Source organism: Nomia melanderi, chromosome 11 (assembly GCF_051020985.1).
Source record: "Nomia melanderi isolate GNS246 chromosome 11, iyNomMela1, whole genome shotgun sequence".
NCBI lineage: Eukaryota > Metazoa > Arthropoda > Insecta > Hymenoptera > Halictidae > Nomia > Nomia melanderi.
Window position 1 is genome coordinate 6,399,917 of NC_135009.1, and position 20,471 is coordinate 6,420,387.

At 37.6% G+C, this 20,471-nt stretch overlaps 1 protein-coding gene across 2 annotated transcripts in view; it reads left to right on the top strand.

Annotated features, from left to right (window-relative positions):
- Window positions 1-802: 802 nt before the first annotated feature.
- The window catches only part of N (neurogenic locus Notch protein), a 336,265-nt gene continuing 316,596 nt past the window's right edge, over window positions 803-20,471 (top strand). For both annotated transcript variants that reach the window (XM_076371906.1, XM_076371907.1), the window contains exon 1: window positions 803-1,145. In XM_076371906.1, coding sequence (XP_076228021.1) covers window positions 1,028-1,145 — 118 coding nt within the window. In that variant the 5' untranslated portion in view covers window positions 803-1,027. The remainder of the gene's footprint in view (window positions 1,146-20,471) is intronic.

Consider the following 20,471-nt stretch of genomic DNA (forward strand, 5'->3'; position numbering starts at 1 on the left):
GACTTTTGTTTCATTTTTAATATGAAAAGCTTCTTAATCAATTATTTATGTAACATGTTTTATGAAATTAAAGATGTGCGGAATAAACATTAGGACAAAATTGTTGTGCATGTTAGTACTGGTTAATACTTGTCGAAATTTCGAATTGTTCTCGTGTATGAATGATGCTATTTCGTTAAATTATATTTTTATATCAAGTAGCTAACATTTTCGCATTCCTTACTTGAACATAGTTTTAAAGTACTTTCTTTTTGTTATTTTCCATTTCTGTAATCAGGAGATCGATTTTATAACGGCATTAAATGACTCTTCAGCAGATTATCTATTTACGATTAATAAAATATACTCGATATACTCGAACGCAGAACCGGTAATTAATATTCCATAACTCCATTTCCTCTTGCAGTTTGAAAAATACCCCTTTCCCGCGTCAGTGATAAGAAAACGGTAAAACAAATAAATTTAAAATATAAAATTTTACAATGCATGAACAATTCCTTAAAATAAATTTATTATTTTCAGTATAAACCACAATGAACATCCCAAACTTAATAAATATTGACTAACGTATCAACAACAATTCATTTAAAAATTATTTAAATCCCTTTTCCAAAAAAGATAATCCGATTTTCAACGAAACGCGAAGTGCGTTCTACGGCGCCGTTCCCGTGTAGCTGCGCTCCGATTGGTTCACGTGGTCAGCCATCCCTTGCCGGCGTATTGATACAACGTCCGTAGATAGGTGCGCGCGCATCGGGGAACTACTTTCAGCGCGTTAAGCGAACAATAGGGATCCCAGAAGTGTTTCGGACGCGGTCGTGTTCGTATACGGTTGCCGCATGATTTTTTTCTGGTTCTGGCTCGCGTGTACGTGTATACAGATTATCTGGACGTAACGGAGGTAACATAGATCTCGGACGATGTGCGTGGTCAAGTGACGGTACGCGTATTTCATACTGAAGTGTACTAAAGTGTTGGTTTCTCTCTAGTGTGTGCGCCCGGGCCCCGATGAGTGTGTGTCTGCTCGATGTGTGTGGATAAAATTCACGGCATCATGTTGTTGCCACGCCGAAAATTGGATTACGCATCGATGGCGTTTCTCTCGTTGCCACTGCTGCTGCTGGTTTCCCTGCCCGCGGTATCCGGTAAGTCTTTTCAACGATGCTGTCCTTTTGGTACAGCCGAATCGTCAGCCAGGCTCGCTCGGTTTGAAGTCGTTGCTCGCCACATGCCGCTGCTAGGCAACAGGTCACGAAACAACGCCGAGCGCCGGCGCGTTGGACGCTCCGCCGCCTTTAACTGACGTTCCGCGTCTCCTTTGAATATTTTCTCCGTAAAATGTCGTTGAAAGCTGTTCGAGGTCAGCGCGTCGCAAGATTATCGAACGATTTCGGCCCACCGTGCAATTGGTATTCCGCGGCTGATTTTCGGCAACGGTCTGCTCGCTTTCAATTACTACCTGTTTCGAAAATATTGACCGTTTCGGTACCTGTATGTTCCTGTTCGATACCCCATGCTTCGTTCCCGTTCAAAATTCTTCTCCATCTTTTTTTTTTACCGCGATTTATTTGGCGAATTAATGATTTCACGTTGGGACAACGGTTGGACGGTTATCATTGAAATTAGGTTAGAAACTAATATTCTTGGAAACGAATTTGCCTCGAACGTTGTCGATAACTAAAAAGAAAATTCTTACTGAGTTAATTTCTATTGTATTGTTGACGTTCGCGTGCTAGCCACCTCGAACACACGTGGTTATGTTACTGTCACAGTGGTGCTCAATTTCGATACTGTCGATAACCGGGTGCCTGGAGGTTGGTAGTCCCTGAGGGACAGGTGCTCAACCCTGCTTTCCAGGAAACGAGCCTTTCTTCCCTCGTGTGGCACGTAAACATTCGAACCAGCATTTCGCGTCCCCGTTTCCTCTCGGCATTGTGCACAAATAACAGCTTAGTTTTCCTCTTCTGGTGGGTATTCTTATATTAACATAGAAAATGAATAATTTTTATCATTACCATCCTCTCGGTTACTCCGGAACGATAAACACACTAAAGCCTTATGATTAAACTTTTCTTTCATAAAAGTTACGTATATTTTATTAGTATATTATTCTTATTGAGAATAAAGGACAATGATTCTTTTAAGTCATGAATGTCTATTCACAGCCAGCCATCGTACATTTAGACAGATGTTGAACTGTTGATTCTTCCAATTGTCAATAATTCTTCCACAAATATACGTGTTTATTTATTATAATCCTTTGGTTTATATTTTTCACACGCACGTGAAGATGTTTATGGGCATTTAGTTGTCGGAACGTCGATAACACCGGGGATTTCTGCAGACAATAAACTCACGTGAAATGCAAAACACGCGAATTCGTGTTTATTTTAGAAAATGCCAGCACAGAGTATTTTATAACCTTTTGTACGCTTACGATCGTGAATTTTCATTTTCACTTTTCCACAACGCATAAATCACCGGCGGGTCGTGACGTAACGCTGGCTCAGACCAATGAGTACTTAGGCGGGAAGAGCGTGCAGCCGCTACAAAGCAGTCCGCTAAAGAAAGTTAGCAAAACTGGATAGCAACGACGCGCGGACAAACGCGAACTCTCCAGTCCCCGCTGGTTTTATATCATTGCGCAATGAAGTCCAAAAAACCATTGACACAAATAGTTGAAACGTTTTCACGTTAATCTGGCTTCTACTATCGAAAAATTGTATTTCCTAGGTCTCATAAGAAATTTATTTTATTCTTACTTTTGAATATATTATAAAATATATTAAGCAGAAAGTAAGTACTCGATAGTAAGGACTCGATATTATAGCAGAAGGGGTTAAGTGATTCCTTAACATGCTTGAAATAACTGATCCAAGTAATCCTTACATAACGTTATTGAATCGTGTAATATTTTATGAGATAGATTGTAAGATGAAAAACAAACATATCAGAATTTATATATCTAAGAGTACGTTTATAGCAGACCTGCGATAATCGATTAGAGCTGTGATGCGAGTGAATCGAGGAAATAACTATTTTTGTTTGAAACAAAACTGTTTACTTTGAAGAAATACGTAGAGCTGCGTTCAATTAATTAATCAACGATACAACCGTTGTGAATCGATGCTTTCTTAGCTTCTATTGCAGCTCCGCCATAAACTATCTTTAGATAAAGATGTTCCTGCAACTCTATACCAAAATGAATACGTATTGAGATAAATAGATTCTATTTACATTAGAGGAATGAATAAAGAACTGAGCAGAAATAGAAAATATGAAGTAACAAAATTTTGGCTTTATATTTTTAACTAAGGTATCCACTTTGATTGATATTTTTAAAGAGGTTTAGCTAAGAAGAAAGAAGGTGTTAAAAGCGTTTTGTTTGTAATTTTCATTTAGAAATAATGTTACTGATATTAAATCCCTGTATCTAATTTTAGAAATTACATTACGAAATGAAAAATTGATCTTGTTAGTAATGTACTACTCGTTGATTAATAGTATTTCGTTTTTTCGAGGTTTGAAGCATTGAGTAATCGCAGCTGAAGTAAAACAGCATGTCGTTAATTATTTTTCGTTTTTTAATTTCTATCTGAGGATTGACGTTAGTTAAGGATCGAAAAAAAGTGTTGAATGGTCGGGGATATATTCCGGAATGTTCTCCGATTGAGGCGGGCTGACAGTCGCTTCCGAGAGCAGATCGAGGTCCTCGCCTCGAGTCTGTTACTTTGCGTTGAGATACTCTGAATGCGGCATGGCGGCAGTTCTCCAGACGCTCGCTGTTCGTACGTTCTCAGGCTTTCTCTTCTCTCTCTCCTTAGGAAACGATTCGCCCAGACTTTAACGTGCTTTCACACAAAATTACGCGTCTTCTGCGCGCCGATATACGCATCGTATTTATTTCCACGAGGCTAAATCGCGATTGATTGAGATATTATCAAAATTACGAAATACATTTAAGAACTAACACATTGTTCGAGTTGAAACGAACTAGGATTAAGGATCTACGAGGTTAATATTAAATGATTGGATTATTATTGATACTCTGCGCGCGAGAAATAGAAGTTTTTGTTTTAGAAATGTAGAAATTTCAAATCTTTTTAAAAGAGTCGTATAAGGTTTTATCATACTTCGTATACAGTTTTATAGAATTTAGAAACGACGTGAAATGTTATAACGTCTAATTTAACAGTCGCAATAGGAACTATACAATTTAATTACAAAATGGTGTGAAATATTTTCCAATTCGAATTTGTTGTTAGTGAAACACATTGATTTAATTTCGTATTAGTAGAACATTGATTACTTCAGGTAATCACCCAAAACTTCAAAACGTTCAAACTGATTATATATGACAATATGAAGTTTTCTATTCAACCCGTGGATTTTGAAACAAACTAAATTAATGAGGTATTCCAATTTCCATTATAAATTCTCGGAAAAGGAATGAAAAGTAACTCAAAATTCTTTTTTGAAAATAAAAACCTTTACGAACCAAATACAATTTTCCAATAACAATCTTAAAAACATAAGCAAAACTAAATATATGTTTATAAATATTCACCAGAGAAGTAATGTAGTTTCAATACACAATTTAATATTCTATAGCTGGTGGAGGAAAAGCAACCCCTTAGTCTGTCTAAGGTTAATTTCAGAACAATTTTCTGCGTTGTTGAACCAGAAAATCAAAATCAATTTTCCAGAAGCTACTAATTAGTCTGATATCCTGTATATTCAAAAGCTGTTTAGTCGGTTATAATTCTTCGATTTCGAATCGTTGACGCGACCAACAATTACCAGTTCTGGATTTCCTTCTTCCCTATCATTCACGTCTCCAAAGACACTCGAAACTGGCATGACTTAGAATCCGATGTACGACCGACCTGCAACCGGTTCCTCGTTCCCTTTCATCGATTCAGGGGCCACACGAGCCTCCCGTGCATTCGTGCATGCACGCCGATGCAACTTGAGAAACGCGTGCTCGACGATACTAAAGTCTGCCGCGCGTCTCTTTCGCCGTTCACCTGGAGGGAACGCGTTCCCCAATAAAGGTCACAATTTGACGATCACCGGAATTCGTTTGCAATATCATTACAAAAATTAATATAAACCTCTTATAACCAAATTTCATTCGCCCCCGATTAAAATCGCACGGTAGATTAAACAGAAATCACTTTAATCCAACGCACGAAGTAAACATAAAATCGCAAACCATTATTGTTTCTGTTAATTCAATGTTAAAATGCATATAGGAAGAGTAAATTTAAAAGTTTGTTACGTATAGGAGTTTAAACTCATGAATTATACAGGGTTAAAAGGATAAAGATAATTTAGACGTATTTTCAGTAATACGTAACTTGTTCTCCAAGTTTTTTTCTGCAGTTCACAGCATACATTGTCACAATAAAATATTTTAAATAGACAATAAAATTCCAAATATATCCTTAAGTCACTGTTTTACAATAAAACTAAATTCATAAACAATACTTAATAAACTAAATTGATTTTCATTGTTAGTTTAAGTACTTCACTACTCGCACAGAACAAAGTATCACAGCAAAATAAATACTCGACTTGCAAAGTTACATGTTCGATTAGAAATAAAATACACCATTTGAAATAAATTTTACCTGTTCAAGACTCACCGGTGCTAAACTCCGAGAGGGTGAAAGATAAACACGAGTCACTTGTAATCCCGGAATAGACGGGCGTCAATACCTTTTCCCCTGTTCCCCGATCCTTCTGTTTTCTCCGTCAAGAAGGTAGATCGAGGAAAGACTAGAGATAGCCGGTATCTCGCGGCATCTGGTAACTAAAAGGGTTAGATCTCTGTCTCCCTGTTGCGTACGCTGACCCGGCCTATAGGCCACACGGGCATTTGCATTCGTTTCAACCCCCTCGTTCTCCCTTTTCTATCCCGTTGTTGGCCGCGTAGCGTAAAACCGCATAATTAAGGACCCTCGGCTACCGGTACGTACGTGTGTCCGTCTGTTCCCTCTGTTCTTTCGTTTTCCTCCGCGAGTTACGTTGTCCACCGTCGTACGGAGATCCGCGGTGCTCCTCAGTATCGCGCAAGGATCGAGGATTGTGCCGTCAGTCAACGGCGGGACAGCCGCGAGCCCTTATAAAGCACGAAAAGATCTATCCTCCGTGACAGTATGTAGTTTCCATGAAGCTCGCGGGGAAGGGAATCTTTTTTCGGATCACAAACAGGGAGGAAAAGAAACCACTTCGAGAGCTTGTACAAGCATCCCTTCTAACATCGAGTTAGATTATACGTTGGTAAATAAATTGCGCCTGGAATACGTGTTTATTTAGTAACTTTTGTATTGTGATCTCTGACTTCTTACGTTTGTCGCTAAATAGATGAAGGAATAGAACGTAAACAGACGTTCGATTTATCATTAAATCGGCTTAATGAGAGATTTTATATTTTCGTTAGCGATGATGTGATGTTTCCGATACCTTTTTACCACATAAAACGTATCTTCACAGTTAAAAATTTTCATCGAATAGATTCTTGGTGATTTTATCGTATTATTAATAAGGAAGCACTTTTTGCCTATCTTGATATAGCGCTGTTTAGTTAGGGACACATTTAACGATTCTAATACCGAGAGTTTCGATTAAACGTACTGCAGAACCAAATGAAACCGTCTTTTTCAAAGTTATAGCAGCTGTTCGTTTCATTTTCTCTAAATTAAGTGGAACCAAAGCTCGCCATAAAGTTTTTGTGGCGCGTTTTCTTCATCTTTCGAATTAAACAGCGTACTAATTTCTTTTGCTCGAATAGCTCCAGCCTAATTAAAAAGGGATAAAGCCAATACTGGTTATAATTTCGAGTGAAACATCTCGCAACAATTTGCTTGAGTCCGCATAAAAACGGCGTTACCCGGCAAGACGACTTCGACATTCCGTTTGACTTCATTAAATTCTTCATCTTCGGGTATAGCAGAATTTTCTCCGTATCGAGTCAGTTAAGGCAAGTCCCGAAACGATGTCGACCGTATACTGTGCTCCAAAATGGCGGTCGCATTCTCCGCGTGACTTCGCGAACTTCGCGAGCGAAGAATTCCTTGGTCAGCTGTCCCGTTCCCACAGACATTAAGCGTTCCCTTCAAAACCGAGAGGGACTCGTTTTAATCCGCGCAATCGCCGCGTAAGATCTCTCGGAAGCGGCGAAAAAACACGCGAAACGTTTGCATTCCCTTTGAAAAAAGTGAGACCGAAGAGCGGCGTGGCTGTTCTCGTGGTGAGAAGACCACCAGGGAAGCAGTTTTCTCGCTGCGACACGTGGAAACGGTTTCACGCAGGTCGGGCTCGAAATCAGTTCAAAGCGATCGTTTCCTGTGGCTTGCTTGTCTGCCTGCCACCGTGGACAATGATTCTTTCTTGCCCGATGCCCCTTGGTTTTTCCCAAGACCAGCATCGATCAGGATACGTTCCACCTTTGGTTCGATGAGATCGTATCTATTAATCATTCGATTTTTTCTCTCTGTCTATCTCGGCCTCCGCAGGCGTAAGAGCGTGTACACGGTCGCTCTTTTGCCTGATAAATGGCAATGAGCGCCACGGCGAGGCGAATACTTTACATGAGCTTAATCGCCGGCTAACTAATAACTTTTCGCGTGCGAACGGTCATGGGAACACTGGCGGACTCGCTGAATTTTCCTGTTTTCGGAGACAAAAGGCTTCTTGTTTGTTGTTTCGAGAAGAGGGAAAGGGAGGTACGGTGGAATCTCGATTATGTTGACTTGGCACTAGAACTATTGAACGGTTGCAAGTGACTGTAATTATAAGAGTGAATTTATTTAAATTTCGGTTGGTTTATGTTTTAGTTTATTTTTTAGCGAATTAATTTATTTTGTAATTTCTTGGGGAATTAATTGTATCTTTCTGATAACTGTAAAAGCAATGCCGAAGGAATTAATTTGATTTATTCGGTGGTTTTAATGTTAATTGGATGATTAATATTTTAGATAAATGTGGACGTGAGAAGAAGTCTTTTAAAGCATATTTGTAAAATATTTTAGATAAATGTGAACGTGAGAAGAAGTCTTTTAAAGCATATTTGTAAAATTCGATTGTACATATACTGAAACATGGTTTCAAAATCGAAATCATTAAGTTTCCAAGTAACTAAGACTTTAGACAATTGATACTGCAGAAAATTGTAACTCGGTTAATTTAGGTTTCGTATTTTGAAAAGTAATATTTTTTGTCATATGCGTAACAGAACAGCATTAAAACTGATACCATCCTTTAAACAGTATTCGTAACTTTTAAAAATACTTAGTTTTTGTATGTGTACAACATGCCAATTAGAATTGTTGACAAATTTAGTCTAATAACTATATCATATAAATACAAAACATATTTTACATTACACCGTAAAACTATAATCACAGTGTAAAGAATTAAAGTATAAGGAAACGATTTTAACAATAAAATTATAAGTGCCGAGTATTTAATATTATTTATACATGACACATTTATAAAAATTACAAGTATACATTTTCAAGTTTTCAAAACAATCTTTACACAATACAAAAAGAAAGATATGAACTATTTAAATAGTTTCTAACACGAACGCCGTGATTTCATATCTAATTATAAAATCGAAAAGCTAAAACCAGTCGTTTCTTATGAGCACCGTGCTCGCAGAGTTAAAGATTACAGCGGTTCCGCAGTACTAATAAGAATATTCAGAAGTGATGTAGAATGTGTGTCTATATAACAGTAACGCGTACCTGAAGATTCTATTGCTTCCGCGATGGAAAACATAATAAAGAGGATAAGAGTGTTCGATCGGCGAGAGCGTTCCAGGTATTGAGATGTTCGCGAGTGGGATATAATTCAAATTATCGCCGTCTTCATCCCCTCACTTTTAGAGGTTTTATAATTTTCTGACGACGGCGGCGTTTCGAGATTTTATACGCAAGATATTTTATTCGGTTAGGAGCTGGCATTTACGAACCGTCTGGCGTCGTTGTCGTTGGTTAATAGCGCGATGAAATATATCTGCCATCCGGTTTGTTTCAGGCGTTCCGGCGTCCCAGCAGATGGACTTTTACAGCCATCCGGTCTTTTTTATAATATGTTATCAATACCGACCGGCTAATTTCAATGAAAAATAAAAAATAAACGGAAAAGAATGAACAACGTTTAGCGGGCCGTTGTATATCTCGACGAGTGATTCATCGCATTCGAAACGTATTAAATATTACAAAAATAAATTCGACTGTTCCCTATATACGTTGTAAATTCTCGCTTTTATGAATCTTCAGGAATATCAACGGAAATTATGCTTGTATGGAAATATACAAACATAAAAATCCAACGGAGAAAATGAAAAGGAATACTCCGATGAACGTTACTATAAGGATTTTATTTTTTAACTCATCCTCTTTATAGTCTTCTTTTCAGTTATACGTGAAAATTTGAATTTTTTTACGAATGTCCGGTAATAATTCAATTATAGAAGGGTTGATCAGTGATTGTTTCGTGATACCCGCGTTAACAGGTTCACAGAGTATGATATTTTGTAATTAACGTCGTGGAACGATGCGTTGATTAATTTTTCACGCGGTCAGCGAAGCTTATGTTTGAAAGTAAGAACCCCCTCGCAGACACGCTTGTTGGTTCGTATTACATGCTCGTGCGACGGAACAATCGAAAGCCACACTTACGTGGGTAACGTTCCATTAAACGAACTATTCCATTTTTTTTATCGACACATTGTCGAACTTAACGAGCCGACGCGTTCTTTCTTTGTTAATAACGGGTTAATCGGTAAAATGATTGTAAATATTATTGTGAAATGATTGAAACGCAGTTTCACATAAGAAACAAAGGCCTATTGTTATATTATTACATCGTACTTCGTTTAGATAAAATAAAAGCATTTGGAGAACCTATTAATAAATCACATGTAATTTTCATTTCGATTCAAACTTAACAAACGTCTTGATTTGTAAAGGAAGCTTTAAACATTATATACACTTTCCCATGAAGCGCAGGGAACATTCTGATAAACGAAATACATGGGCATTTAAAACCACAAATTTACAGAAAGTTCAGCAGTATACAAATATAAATTTACAACACTACTCCACTGTGCCGGGATTCAAATGTAAATACATTTCTCACATTAAAGATTTCAAAGATTTAAACAAACTTCCTTAACACTAAAGTTAACGAGCAGTTAAATCGACTTTTTAAAATTCCTCTACAGAAACTCCAACAGTGTATCTATCGAGACTTTAGTTTGTTTACAATTCACTTCGCGTATTCCTAAATCAATGTCTTTAGTAATTCCTCAGAGAAACATCTGTTATTTTCTTAACACTAAAACTACCAGACGGTCAAAATGACCCATTCCTGATGTCTTCTTTTTGGCAATTATTAAAAAGTCAACAAATGTTTTTCTGAGAAATTATAAAAAGAAATTGATTCAGCACCATACAAACTGAATTGTAAATCAATTCTCAATCAAGTCTCAACAGATGCACTCCTGGAATTTCTATAGAGCAATTTCAAAAAGTCAATGTAACTGCTCGGTAATTAGTGTTCAAGAAATCAGGAATGTGTGATTGTGACCCATCTGGTAGTTTTAGTGTTAATTATTTTTATCAGAGTGATCATCCATCTCTTGAATTCCTCATTTCCAAGCGATATCCAAGACCAGCTAAGCGGTTAATTGCGAGCCGAAGGGTACGGTCCGAAAGTCTATTCGTCGATTCGTTCCCGAGTGTTCGCTGTCACTCCTGCCGGTAGATTCGCGCGCATAACAAGGAAGGATCCGCGTGAATGCGCGCGCGCGACCGGGTATAGTCTTTCGCAATTTGTAAGTGAGAAACGGCGTTCCTGCCGAGTCCCAGCGCGCGCGCGCCGTACCGCGCCGGTACGAACCTCGCTTGAACTTCGTCGTGGGTGCACACACCGGTCGCGTCGCGCGCTCGCCGTTGCACCCACGATGCATTCACCGGTCTCCTTGTGTCGGCGTTGTGCGAATTCGTTTGCGTGCACGGCTGTCGGGGCTGCGCCGAGCGCGACGAGTTATCAACTACCGTTCGCTCCCACAAACTGGTCGCCAGCCCGCCCGTGATCCCCCCGAATGATAACGCATCGCCTCGCGCGTCGTCCCGCGCTTTCACGTTGATTGGCTGCGACTCTTCGCTCTAATTGGGTCCGCGTGAAACACCGGTTAAGAGATAATCCATTTACCTTTAAATTCGTTCCGCGCGATTACCCGATATTACGGCGGATACTGTTGGAAGATGGATTTTCTGCTTCCAAAGGTCACACTGATAGTTTCTTGTGCTCAACGTTATGATTGACTGTTTGGTATTTGATTTGTTGGGTTATCGAAATTTAGGTTTTCGGATTGTTAAATGAAAGATGAGATGAGAAATATTTATCTTGTAAGTATATTATTTAGGGTTAGTGAAATTTTTCAAATTCTGGTATGCAATTTTTTTTTTCAATTCTTCTGTACAGAGCATGCGTTGATAGAATCAAGTAAAACATCTTATTTTGACATGCATTGGTATATGAAAAGTTTATCAACATGGTTAACGATGAAAAGATTCAAAACAATATCCTCGATGTTTCAATTTGAAAGAATTTCACAAATAAGATACTAGTTTTTCAAATTTCTCTTAACGCTTTGATGCGTGGTCAACCTGTACATTGAATAAACATAATTCATTAACGCGTAAATGTGTTCGTTGAAAAAAGTTACCGGTTTAACGGGTTAATTAACAGACGTGTGACTAATACGGTATTTGTAAACGCAGAATTCTGCCGCGATAGCCGTGCCGTGCAAGAAGTTTGATAAGAATTCTTCACGCTTAGAATTCTCCACGCTGATCCCCGCGTCTCGAACGAATTTTTCTCCCTGCGTTAATTGGATACACTCGTCACTGGTTGCCTGGTGCATGGGTCGCGCTCTTCGGTTACACGAGAACGGTGATCCTTCGTCTCGTTTTTTCGTTGCCCCGTGCAAGCCACGGATTCCACGGAAACGTGACTTTCTCGGCTAAAATCCACATTCATACTATACGTCGCTATTGTGTAATGGTCCTTGAATCAACATCCACAGGCAGTTGGTGATCGGCGGTCTCCCACGCCCTGCTGCCAAACGGCACGAGTCCTCGCAGGATTCTCAGGATTTAACACGCTCGTGTCGAAGCAATTTGCTCGTGATCCTTTTCCTTTTTATCCGTTTTATCGCACTGTGATTCCGCACCTTGGAAATCTTATTTCTTCACCGGGGCTTCCTGTCGACCCGCCTTCTGCCTTTCCTGTATTTCTATGCGGTTTCTTTAGTACACCAGGTGTTCTGTAATTGGTAAAAACAACGTTTCTTCAATGTTGAAAGAAGAATTTTCATTTATTCGTTAGCAGACTTAATAAATACTTGAAACAATCAGTTCAAATGTGACTTGGAATATGTGTTATAATTATATTTATTGCATAAATTAAAATATGCAGGGTGGACTATACGGAAAGATTTTCATTGTACGTGAAAAGATAAATTGAAAACATGGAATACTAATTTGTTGTGTAGAATATAATCTTATTTGAATTACTAATTAAGTGGATGTAGAATATTGTTAGAAATTTACAGGATTATATCTACATTCGTAGTTTTCACAGCATTAATTTTATATAATTCTGTCTCCATACATTCTTCTCGGCACCTTTTAAAAATATCGAAAGTTTCCTTTTTTCAGCAAAGTATGTTGTGATTGTGCTACATTTTCTTTATTACATAACTTAATACATTCGCGGAAGTAAATGTTACAGCATTCATTCTCTTTGCGATGCAAAATGACATGAATACTATAACACTCAAATTAATAAGCCACATTATCTGCATTTGCATTTTCCTATTTTTGCAGCCCATAAACATTAAAACTACCGGTCAGGTCAAATTCACCCACTGCAGAATGTTTATTTTCCAAGTATGTAAATTACGACGGCACTTTTGCGAAAGATTTTCAATTAAATTCGTGTATTTACACAGCTACAAGACTAGTCCTTCGAATCTCAAGAAATCTATTGTTCCAATGTTTACCAGAATTCGGAAATAAGTCACTCCAATTGCTCGGTAGTTTTAGTATTAACATTTTTACTGTCCGCGAACATGTTAATGAAGACGCGAGAAAGGCAGGAAGAACATTCTGAACAATTGAGTTGCTCCCCAGGATCAATCATCATCACAGAAGCAGGAATATCGTGGATTCAATCTCGAATTCGGAATCGTAAATTCACCGCGGCGTGATTCAATTTGCCCGCGATTCGCCATGCAACGATACGCCCGTACAGAATCCCGTGTAACGATTACCGCCTCGGCGGGAACACAGGCAAAAGAAACTCCCGCGAACGGTTTTCGAGCCAGCCCGTCTTGTTTTTCCGGTAATGATCATGCGAGACGCGACATCAATCATCGTGGCCACTCGTGCGTCCCGTCCCTTCGCGCCTAGAGGAACTAACGAGCGGTCGAACCGACGATTTTGGAGCCGCGTTCCGTCTCATCTTTCTCGCCGCGATCCCGGTCTAACAGTACCTCTCCGATTCCTGGCTCTTTTCCCTCGTTACCAGCCATGCAACGCTCACGCACGGCTAACCTTTGAATTTTCCTATCGACGATCGCGCCTGTAATTACACTGATAGAAGCGCGTTACGCCGTTTGATCGCGTCCGAGCGCACCGACGCGACGCGTCGAACCGTGTAAACGCGCACTGTTCCCCGCGCGTTATGGAAAGTGTTTACACGATGAACGAAGGGGCTCCGGATGGAAGATCATCGATCGGAATTGTCGAAGACTGACAAGAGAAATCGTCGAACCCGTAAATTCGAAAAATTATGAAACTTTGTGTACAAGTAAAGTAAGTCAAACTTAACTTGTTCTTAGCTATGATCGATACAACTACTGTATCATTAATAATTTATTTGGGAAAGAAGAAATTCTGATGCTTATTCTGTGTCTACGTTTACTCCAGATGGTAACGATTGATAACAGAAAATTAATATTTAATTTAGATTTAAAAAAAATAAAGTACTTACATTTCTTAAATTTAATTTAATATTTTCACCACGAGTCTGACACAATATTGTAGGTCAAGGGGTTAATACATTATTATTTTTTTCGTGACAGGTTTCACTTCGAAGAGGTGAAACCACCTGTTTAAAAAAAATGCACATTTTTTTCCGTGGATTATTGAACGGTAAGAGATAGTGAAAAAAAGTATAAACAAAATATATATTGTTGTATTGTATTATGCTTGACTTACTCTACTTATATACAAAGTTCCATAATTTTTTTATTATTGAGTAACGTAAGTACGGCTGTAGGTTTGAATATGATCTAGTTCTAAAGATTTATTTGTGGTTTATTGCAAATGTGAGTCATTGTAATTAACAAGTACACTTTTGGTCAATTGAAATCTGGCACTGTTATCTGATATTAATAATGTAGAAAGAATATTGAATGCATTCGAACCTATATAATATGTTATCAACCAATAATTTGATTTTTGACCAAACTTTTGAAGATATTGTAAATTCTTGTTTAGAAACTTTAAACAAGATTTTTGTTTTTTCGTGGCCATTAGAAAATTATAATACCTACAAAGCTAGGAATGTTTTAAATGATATTTTCAATCGAATAATGCGTGTTTTAGACATCATGAATATAGTATCATCGACAAATGATAAATAACATATCAGTAAATGTTTATGTTGACCAATGAAGAAAATTAATGAAACTTTCTGAGATCATTAGACAAGAATGCAAATGAGGCGTTATTATTTTTTTTCTTTCAAAAGGTTGTTGCTCTTTAAATCGCCTTTCATACTCTTCTTATTCAACCAGATATTTACCGAAGAATCTTGCTACAGTTTACTTGAAATTGTGCAAAACATTTTTCTCGAATTTACACCATATTTCGACAAACTTGCTGCAGATTAACACCATCTCGCGAATCGGAGTTCTTGGTATTAACGTTTCGCGCATTGGTTAAAGGGTCCGAGAATTGTGGGCTGATCTTCGGGAAGTCCCAGCCCACTTTAGCCACCGCTTGGTGTGTTTATCAATTAGAGTTATTTCGGTTACCCGAAAAAGCGTGACTTACCAATTAGCGTGGTATAATTTAATCTGTCCGTGTGTCCCATTGGCTGATTTTTTTAAAATGGCAGATGGTACTTTGCAGTGAGTTGAATCCTCCATATTCGCGTTTGTTGCCTGAATCTCTTTGAAAATTACAAATCCTTTAACATATGGACAGTTTAGAAACATAGAATTTTCATTTGTACCTTCCTTTCGAGTAAATTAAAATTAAGATCATTAAAAGTAATACTTATTTTTCATGTGACTCATTATTTTTGCACTGTTATATACATATATATGTTATGTTTAACATTAATGAAAATATTATTTTAAGTAGATTACTACATTTTTAAAGAATTTAATTCATTTTTTTACTAAACTATATTATGAAGTCTACTATGTTTCAATTTTTTTTATATCCGTATTTTGATTTTGTTTCTTTATTGTTTTTTTACTTCGTTTTCATTTCTCAGTGATTTTATTATTTAGTTAGTAGATTTAATATGTTCAATTAAGACGCTACCATTATCTATCTTTAAAGAATAACACCACGGTATAAAATAAATTTCATTCTTATTAAATTAGAATTAAATTTGAAATATATTTGAAATTTACCATATATTTGAAAATCAGCGTTTGAACGTATCAAATTATTGGACGAAATTTTTGTTAAGGGGAACAGTCGTAGAATGTTATACACGTGGGTACGAGTTTCACCCTCGTTCTGGATCCCCGTTGTTCGTTTTCGGTGTACGGGTACCTTTGTACCATTATCGATTGCCAGGTGCGTCTCCGATAGGTCTCGGAGCGTGACAGAACACGTTGGAAAAGGGTGCTGGTCTGTTTGCAGGGTGAATAGTACGTCGGAGCGGTCTGCGAATGCAACTGCATGCCAACGGTGAAAACGTTGCTTCGTTCCAAAGCGTTTACACGATGCGAAAGTTGAGAGAAATGCCAATGTAACGTATGCGAATACCGAAGTGTTAAAATTGCAATAAAAATATTTTAATCCTCAATGTTATTAGAATGCCGATTGCCACGGTGATTACCAATGACTAAAACCTCCAAATTGCATGCAAATAATTGCAATAAGAAAATTGATGCCGGATAAAAATATTTCCTTACAGAATTAACTAGATAATAATGCAACATGAGTATTGCAAAACTAAATGATTAATAATTATTTTTAATACCATTTTCCTTTGTTATTAAAGAATAAGTATTATATAAAGCACTCAAAATTTTCGTGGCAACCAACGCGTTAAAGTATTTTAGTCTTTACTTCGCGGATTAATCAATAATACATTAGCACTAAGATGAATATATAAATTTTTATAGGTATTGTATGTTAATTATACATTATATACATGTATATTATATATGAATATATGAAAATTATTGCATTATAGCACACGATAGAAGATGAGAACGGCATGTCAATGAGGTTAGATCGAGGAATAAATATTTTTGAAGTCGTTCGTCTGACAACCAAAATTTATGGAGTCGTAAAATCACACATCGATCGACAAGAAAGATTCGATCGGCAGTTAAACGAAAAGAGGACAGGGTTTTTGTTCATTTATCTTAAAAATGTCGCAGTAGCTGCAAGTGGGTCAGCAAAGAAAATATTGAGTCGAATGTCATTTTTATTGGAAATTCATTATGTAAATTCTTTTTACGTTCGAAATCTGACTGAACCAAAACAGCGGAAACAATCAACGGCATTAAAGTATTCGTATATTTCAGCGGTCAATATTCATTATAAAAACAACCATGAAAATGATCGGTGAAACGATCATTCATTTAGCTTTAAATTTCACGGAAATGTTCAATGGCGAAATTAATTCCCTCAAACTCTATACTTTCATTAATATGCACGTTGTCTCGCCGAAATGATACGATCACTTTTTCGATCAACGTTAAACTTGTTTCCTTCACCAAGGAAAAAAGAAGGAGACGGTGGTTCGAGTTTTGATAAAGCTAGAAGTTCATTAATGTAATTGAAGGGGAATTAAATTATTTGAATTATACGAATTAAACCAATTACCATAATTACATACATTACGCGAATTATACGAATCATTTCGTTTTTGTCGCTTCCAAGCTTTAATGGAGTCAAAAACCCTGCGAGCGGTCCAGAACAGTTTTGATCGGTAGCGTACGGCTGCGGACGCAAATTCGCTGGGCGGTGCAAAAAAATTAATTTGAATCAGTCTGTCGAAACTTTCGGCCACGTGCAACGCGTTCCACTTTTCCGTGAACATTGCCGACCAGTCAGTTCGCAGTAATTACGAGCTGTTAGTACCGGTAATTCGAGCTAAAGGAGACGCAACCGTTTTGAAACGCCGCCGAAAATTAATGCTTCTCGCGCGCACAGTGTATCTGTATATCTGCAGGATATACTGGGTGTCGTGTATTTAGTGATACAACTGGATAAGGACTGATTCTGTGCCAAAAAATAAGTGGAAATTATACAATAAAATTGTTTCGTATGAAGCTTTGTTTTCAAGAAAATCGACTTTGAATATTGGCCTAGTACGCATTATGTTAATGTGCACTTGATTATGTCTCGTTATTAGATCACACTGTAGATCATTGTCTCGATTGAAGTTTATGTTGATAAAGACTTTCAGCATCAAGAAAATGTTTACTGTACTTGAGAGTTAAAAATACGCAATGAAACAGGACGTTAACGCCAAAATTACCGTGTCAGTCAGAATGCCTGGTTTTGGTCTCCTTGTTTCGCAATTATTATTACCTTAAATGCATTGAATATTCGAAATGATTTTGAAAATGAGTAGTTTCACTTGAATGCTATAATGAGTGTCTAAAGAAACTGAAAATGATGTATTGTAACAATTTTTATAAGGGTTATATATCAATCGTATTAAATACTCGGTAATTCTAGTGTACGACACCCTGTATACAGGGTGTATTCGTTTAAGGGATGGTTACCCGGTCCAAACCAGACGTGTCCTTTGCTCTTCTGAGCGAGGAAGAATCACGGCTAACTATTGGGAAGATCGATCGGTTAACGATCGCGGAATTCTACGCTGGTTTTCGTTAGATGTCGTAATCAAGAACGTTAATTGTACGCATATGTATTTGCTCTTTGACTGCAATTCTTTTTTTTATTACGGAAGAGGTAGACGGTTGAAGGATATAATTGTCCATCGTAATTCCTGAAGAGGAAGTTGTCGGTCGCATTCCTCGCAGGCGGATTCTTGAAGTTCTTGGGAGAACTTTAAATAGTGCGTTTTTTCATCGGTGTACGCGGGATGCGGGCTACACGCTATTCTCATGCGTCTGCATTCGAATGCATACCTGCCCCCTCTCGCTGCATCCATCCGGGAATTCCTGCGGCGCATTTATTTCGCACCGTTTCTGTTTTATCATCGAACCCCTGCGCGCACCGCGCGACATTAACGTGGATGCTGCTTCCTTCGCACCGATATGTGCCACATTTTTTTAACCCTTGCTGTAGAGTTCTTTGGAGACTGTGTTCTCTTTGGATTTATTTTACTATCAACAATTCTGGGGAAAAGAATTTTCTGTTCGTTACAAGTGGAAATTTACTTCGAAGCTGAAAGCATTGAGAAGAGTGAAGTGATCTTTCGCTTATCGCTCTGTGGGATAAGTAATGATAGGGTGATTATCGACGATATCTTAAATTGTTTAAAAATAATTGCAAGAGGAAAACTAATGTCGAATCGAAATATTTAGTAACATAAGTAATTTAATAATAGTGTATATTGGAAGCTATGATATCGAATCATTAATAATCATTTCTTATACCATTTTTAATATCAAAAAGCTCAGAATTGTACTGGCAGTCAGTATGTTCAGTCTTATATTGTCAACGTCTGTGTTTATACAGATTTTAGTATTACGATGTTTTTGTGTAAATTCCTCATTTTCGAAGCAAAAATTCATGCAAATGTGTTAAAGAAATGTAGATCCAAAGCAGTTTTATTAAATTTTCATGAGGACAAAACAAATTTGATTGCAAGACAGTTTCAAAATGGTTATTCACCCAGTTGTCAATGTAAGGGTTAAATTGTTCTAGAAATCTTCATCGCCAGTGTCACTCGTCATTATATGGTAAGGAATTAATTCCACGCGATCATCTCACGTGTCTTTACTGTGTTGATCATCACTGGAGAACTGGGTTTATGGTTTCTTGGCGTGGAAACTGAATAATGCGCGGAAACGATTGCGTCGTCTTGTTCGACGTGATCCTCCGGATGTATTGTGATCGGCGATGCAAGGAAGGCATGATTTTATGTGAAAAAATAAGTCAATCCTTAGACCTCCTCTTTTCGAATATTTGTAATTTTATTTGAAAGAAATAGCTACGAATTGCTTTAAGTTTGATATCGTTACGTTTGGAAACAGGAGAATCAATGAGAAATTTAGAATTGGTACAATAAGAACATTAAACGAAAATATTTGATTGGTTATTTGACATTACTTAAAATTCTTAATCGAAAATTTCACATATAATATAATCATTTTCATTTTCATTTTAATCTGTAAATATTTATCCATTCACATTACAATATAATTGAATCATCACATTTCGTTGATTTAATTGAAATCGTAATTTCATTCTGTAGAAAGGTGCTCGACTATAACTATTACACGAATGGAACATGAGTATTCATAATCACCTTTCGCAAATAAAACGTTCGCGTGTTGCCAAAGAAAACAGTATACTAATCTCATTATCATCATCATTATATCATCTGTACCATACAGTGCACGCGAACGTATACGATCAACCATATACAACAGTACGAACCAAAGATTGCGTAAGGGATGAAACTCAACCAGAGCTTATTTTCAACCCAACCCAGAACTAAAATTACACTTGAAGTTAATCCAAGAAACTGATGCATTAATAAAAACACACGAAACAACGTTGTGGAATAAGCAGAAAGAAATAAAAGTACTTCAACAAAGAAGGAACTCTAGCCGATTCTTCGTGTTAAAGCATTGTACTTAAAGTACAAATTAAACGAAGTAGTAGGTCCGGCGGGATTAATTTTCCCATTTAATATAATCCCGGGATAAAGTCCGCGGCACGCAGCCGCGCGTGAACGATCCGACTTCACCTATAGCGAAAAAAAATTTTCGAGACTCGCTAATAAAAGAAAAACAATGGAAGCACCGCAGATACCAGCGGTAGGGGTAACGTTACACCAGACTCGGTTGCGAAACTTTCCATCGTCACCGGATACCGGCTGAAATAATATAATAAGAGGAGAAATACGTGCCAGGAGTAATTATCCGCGTCATCAATTTCACCGTTCATTTTTTCGTGTCCGTTGATTTATAAGTCGCGTCGGGGGCC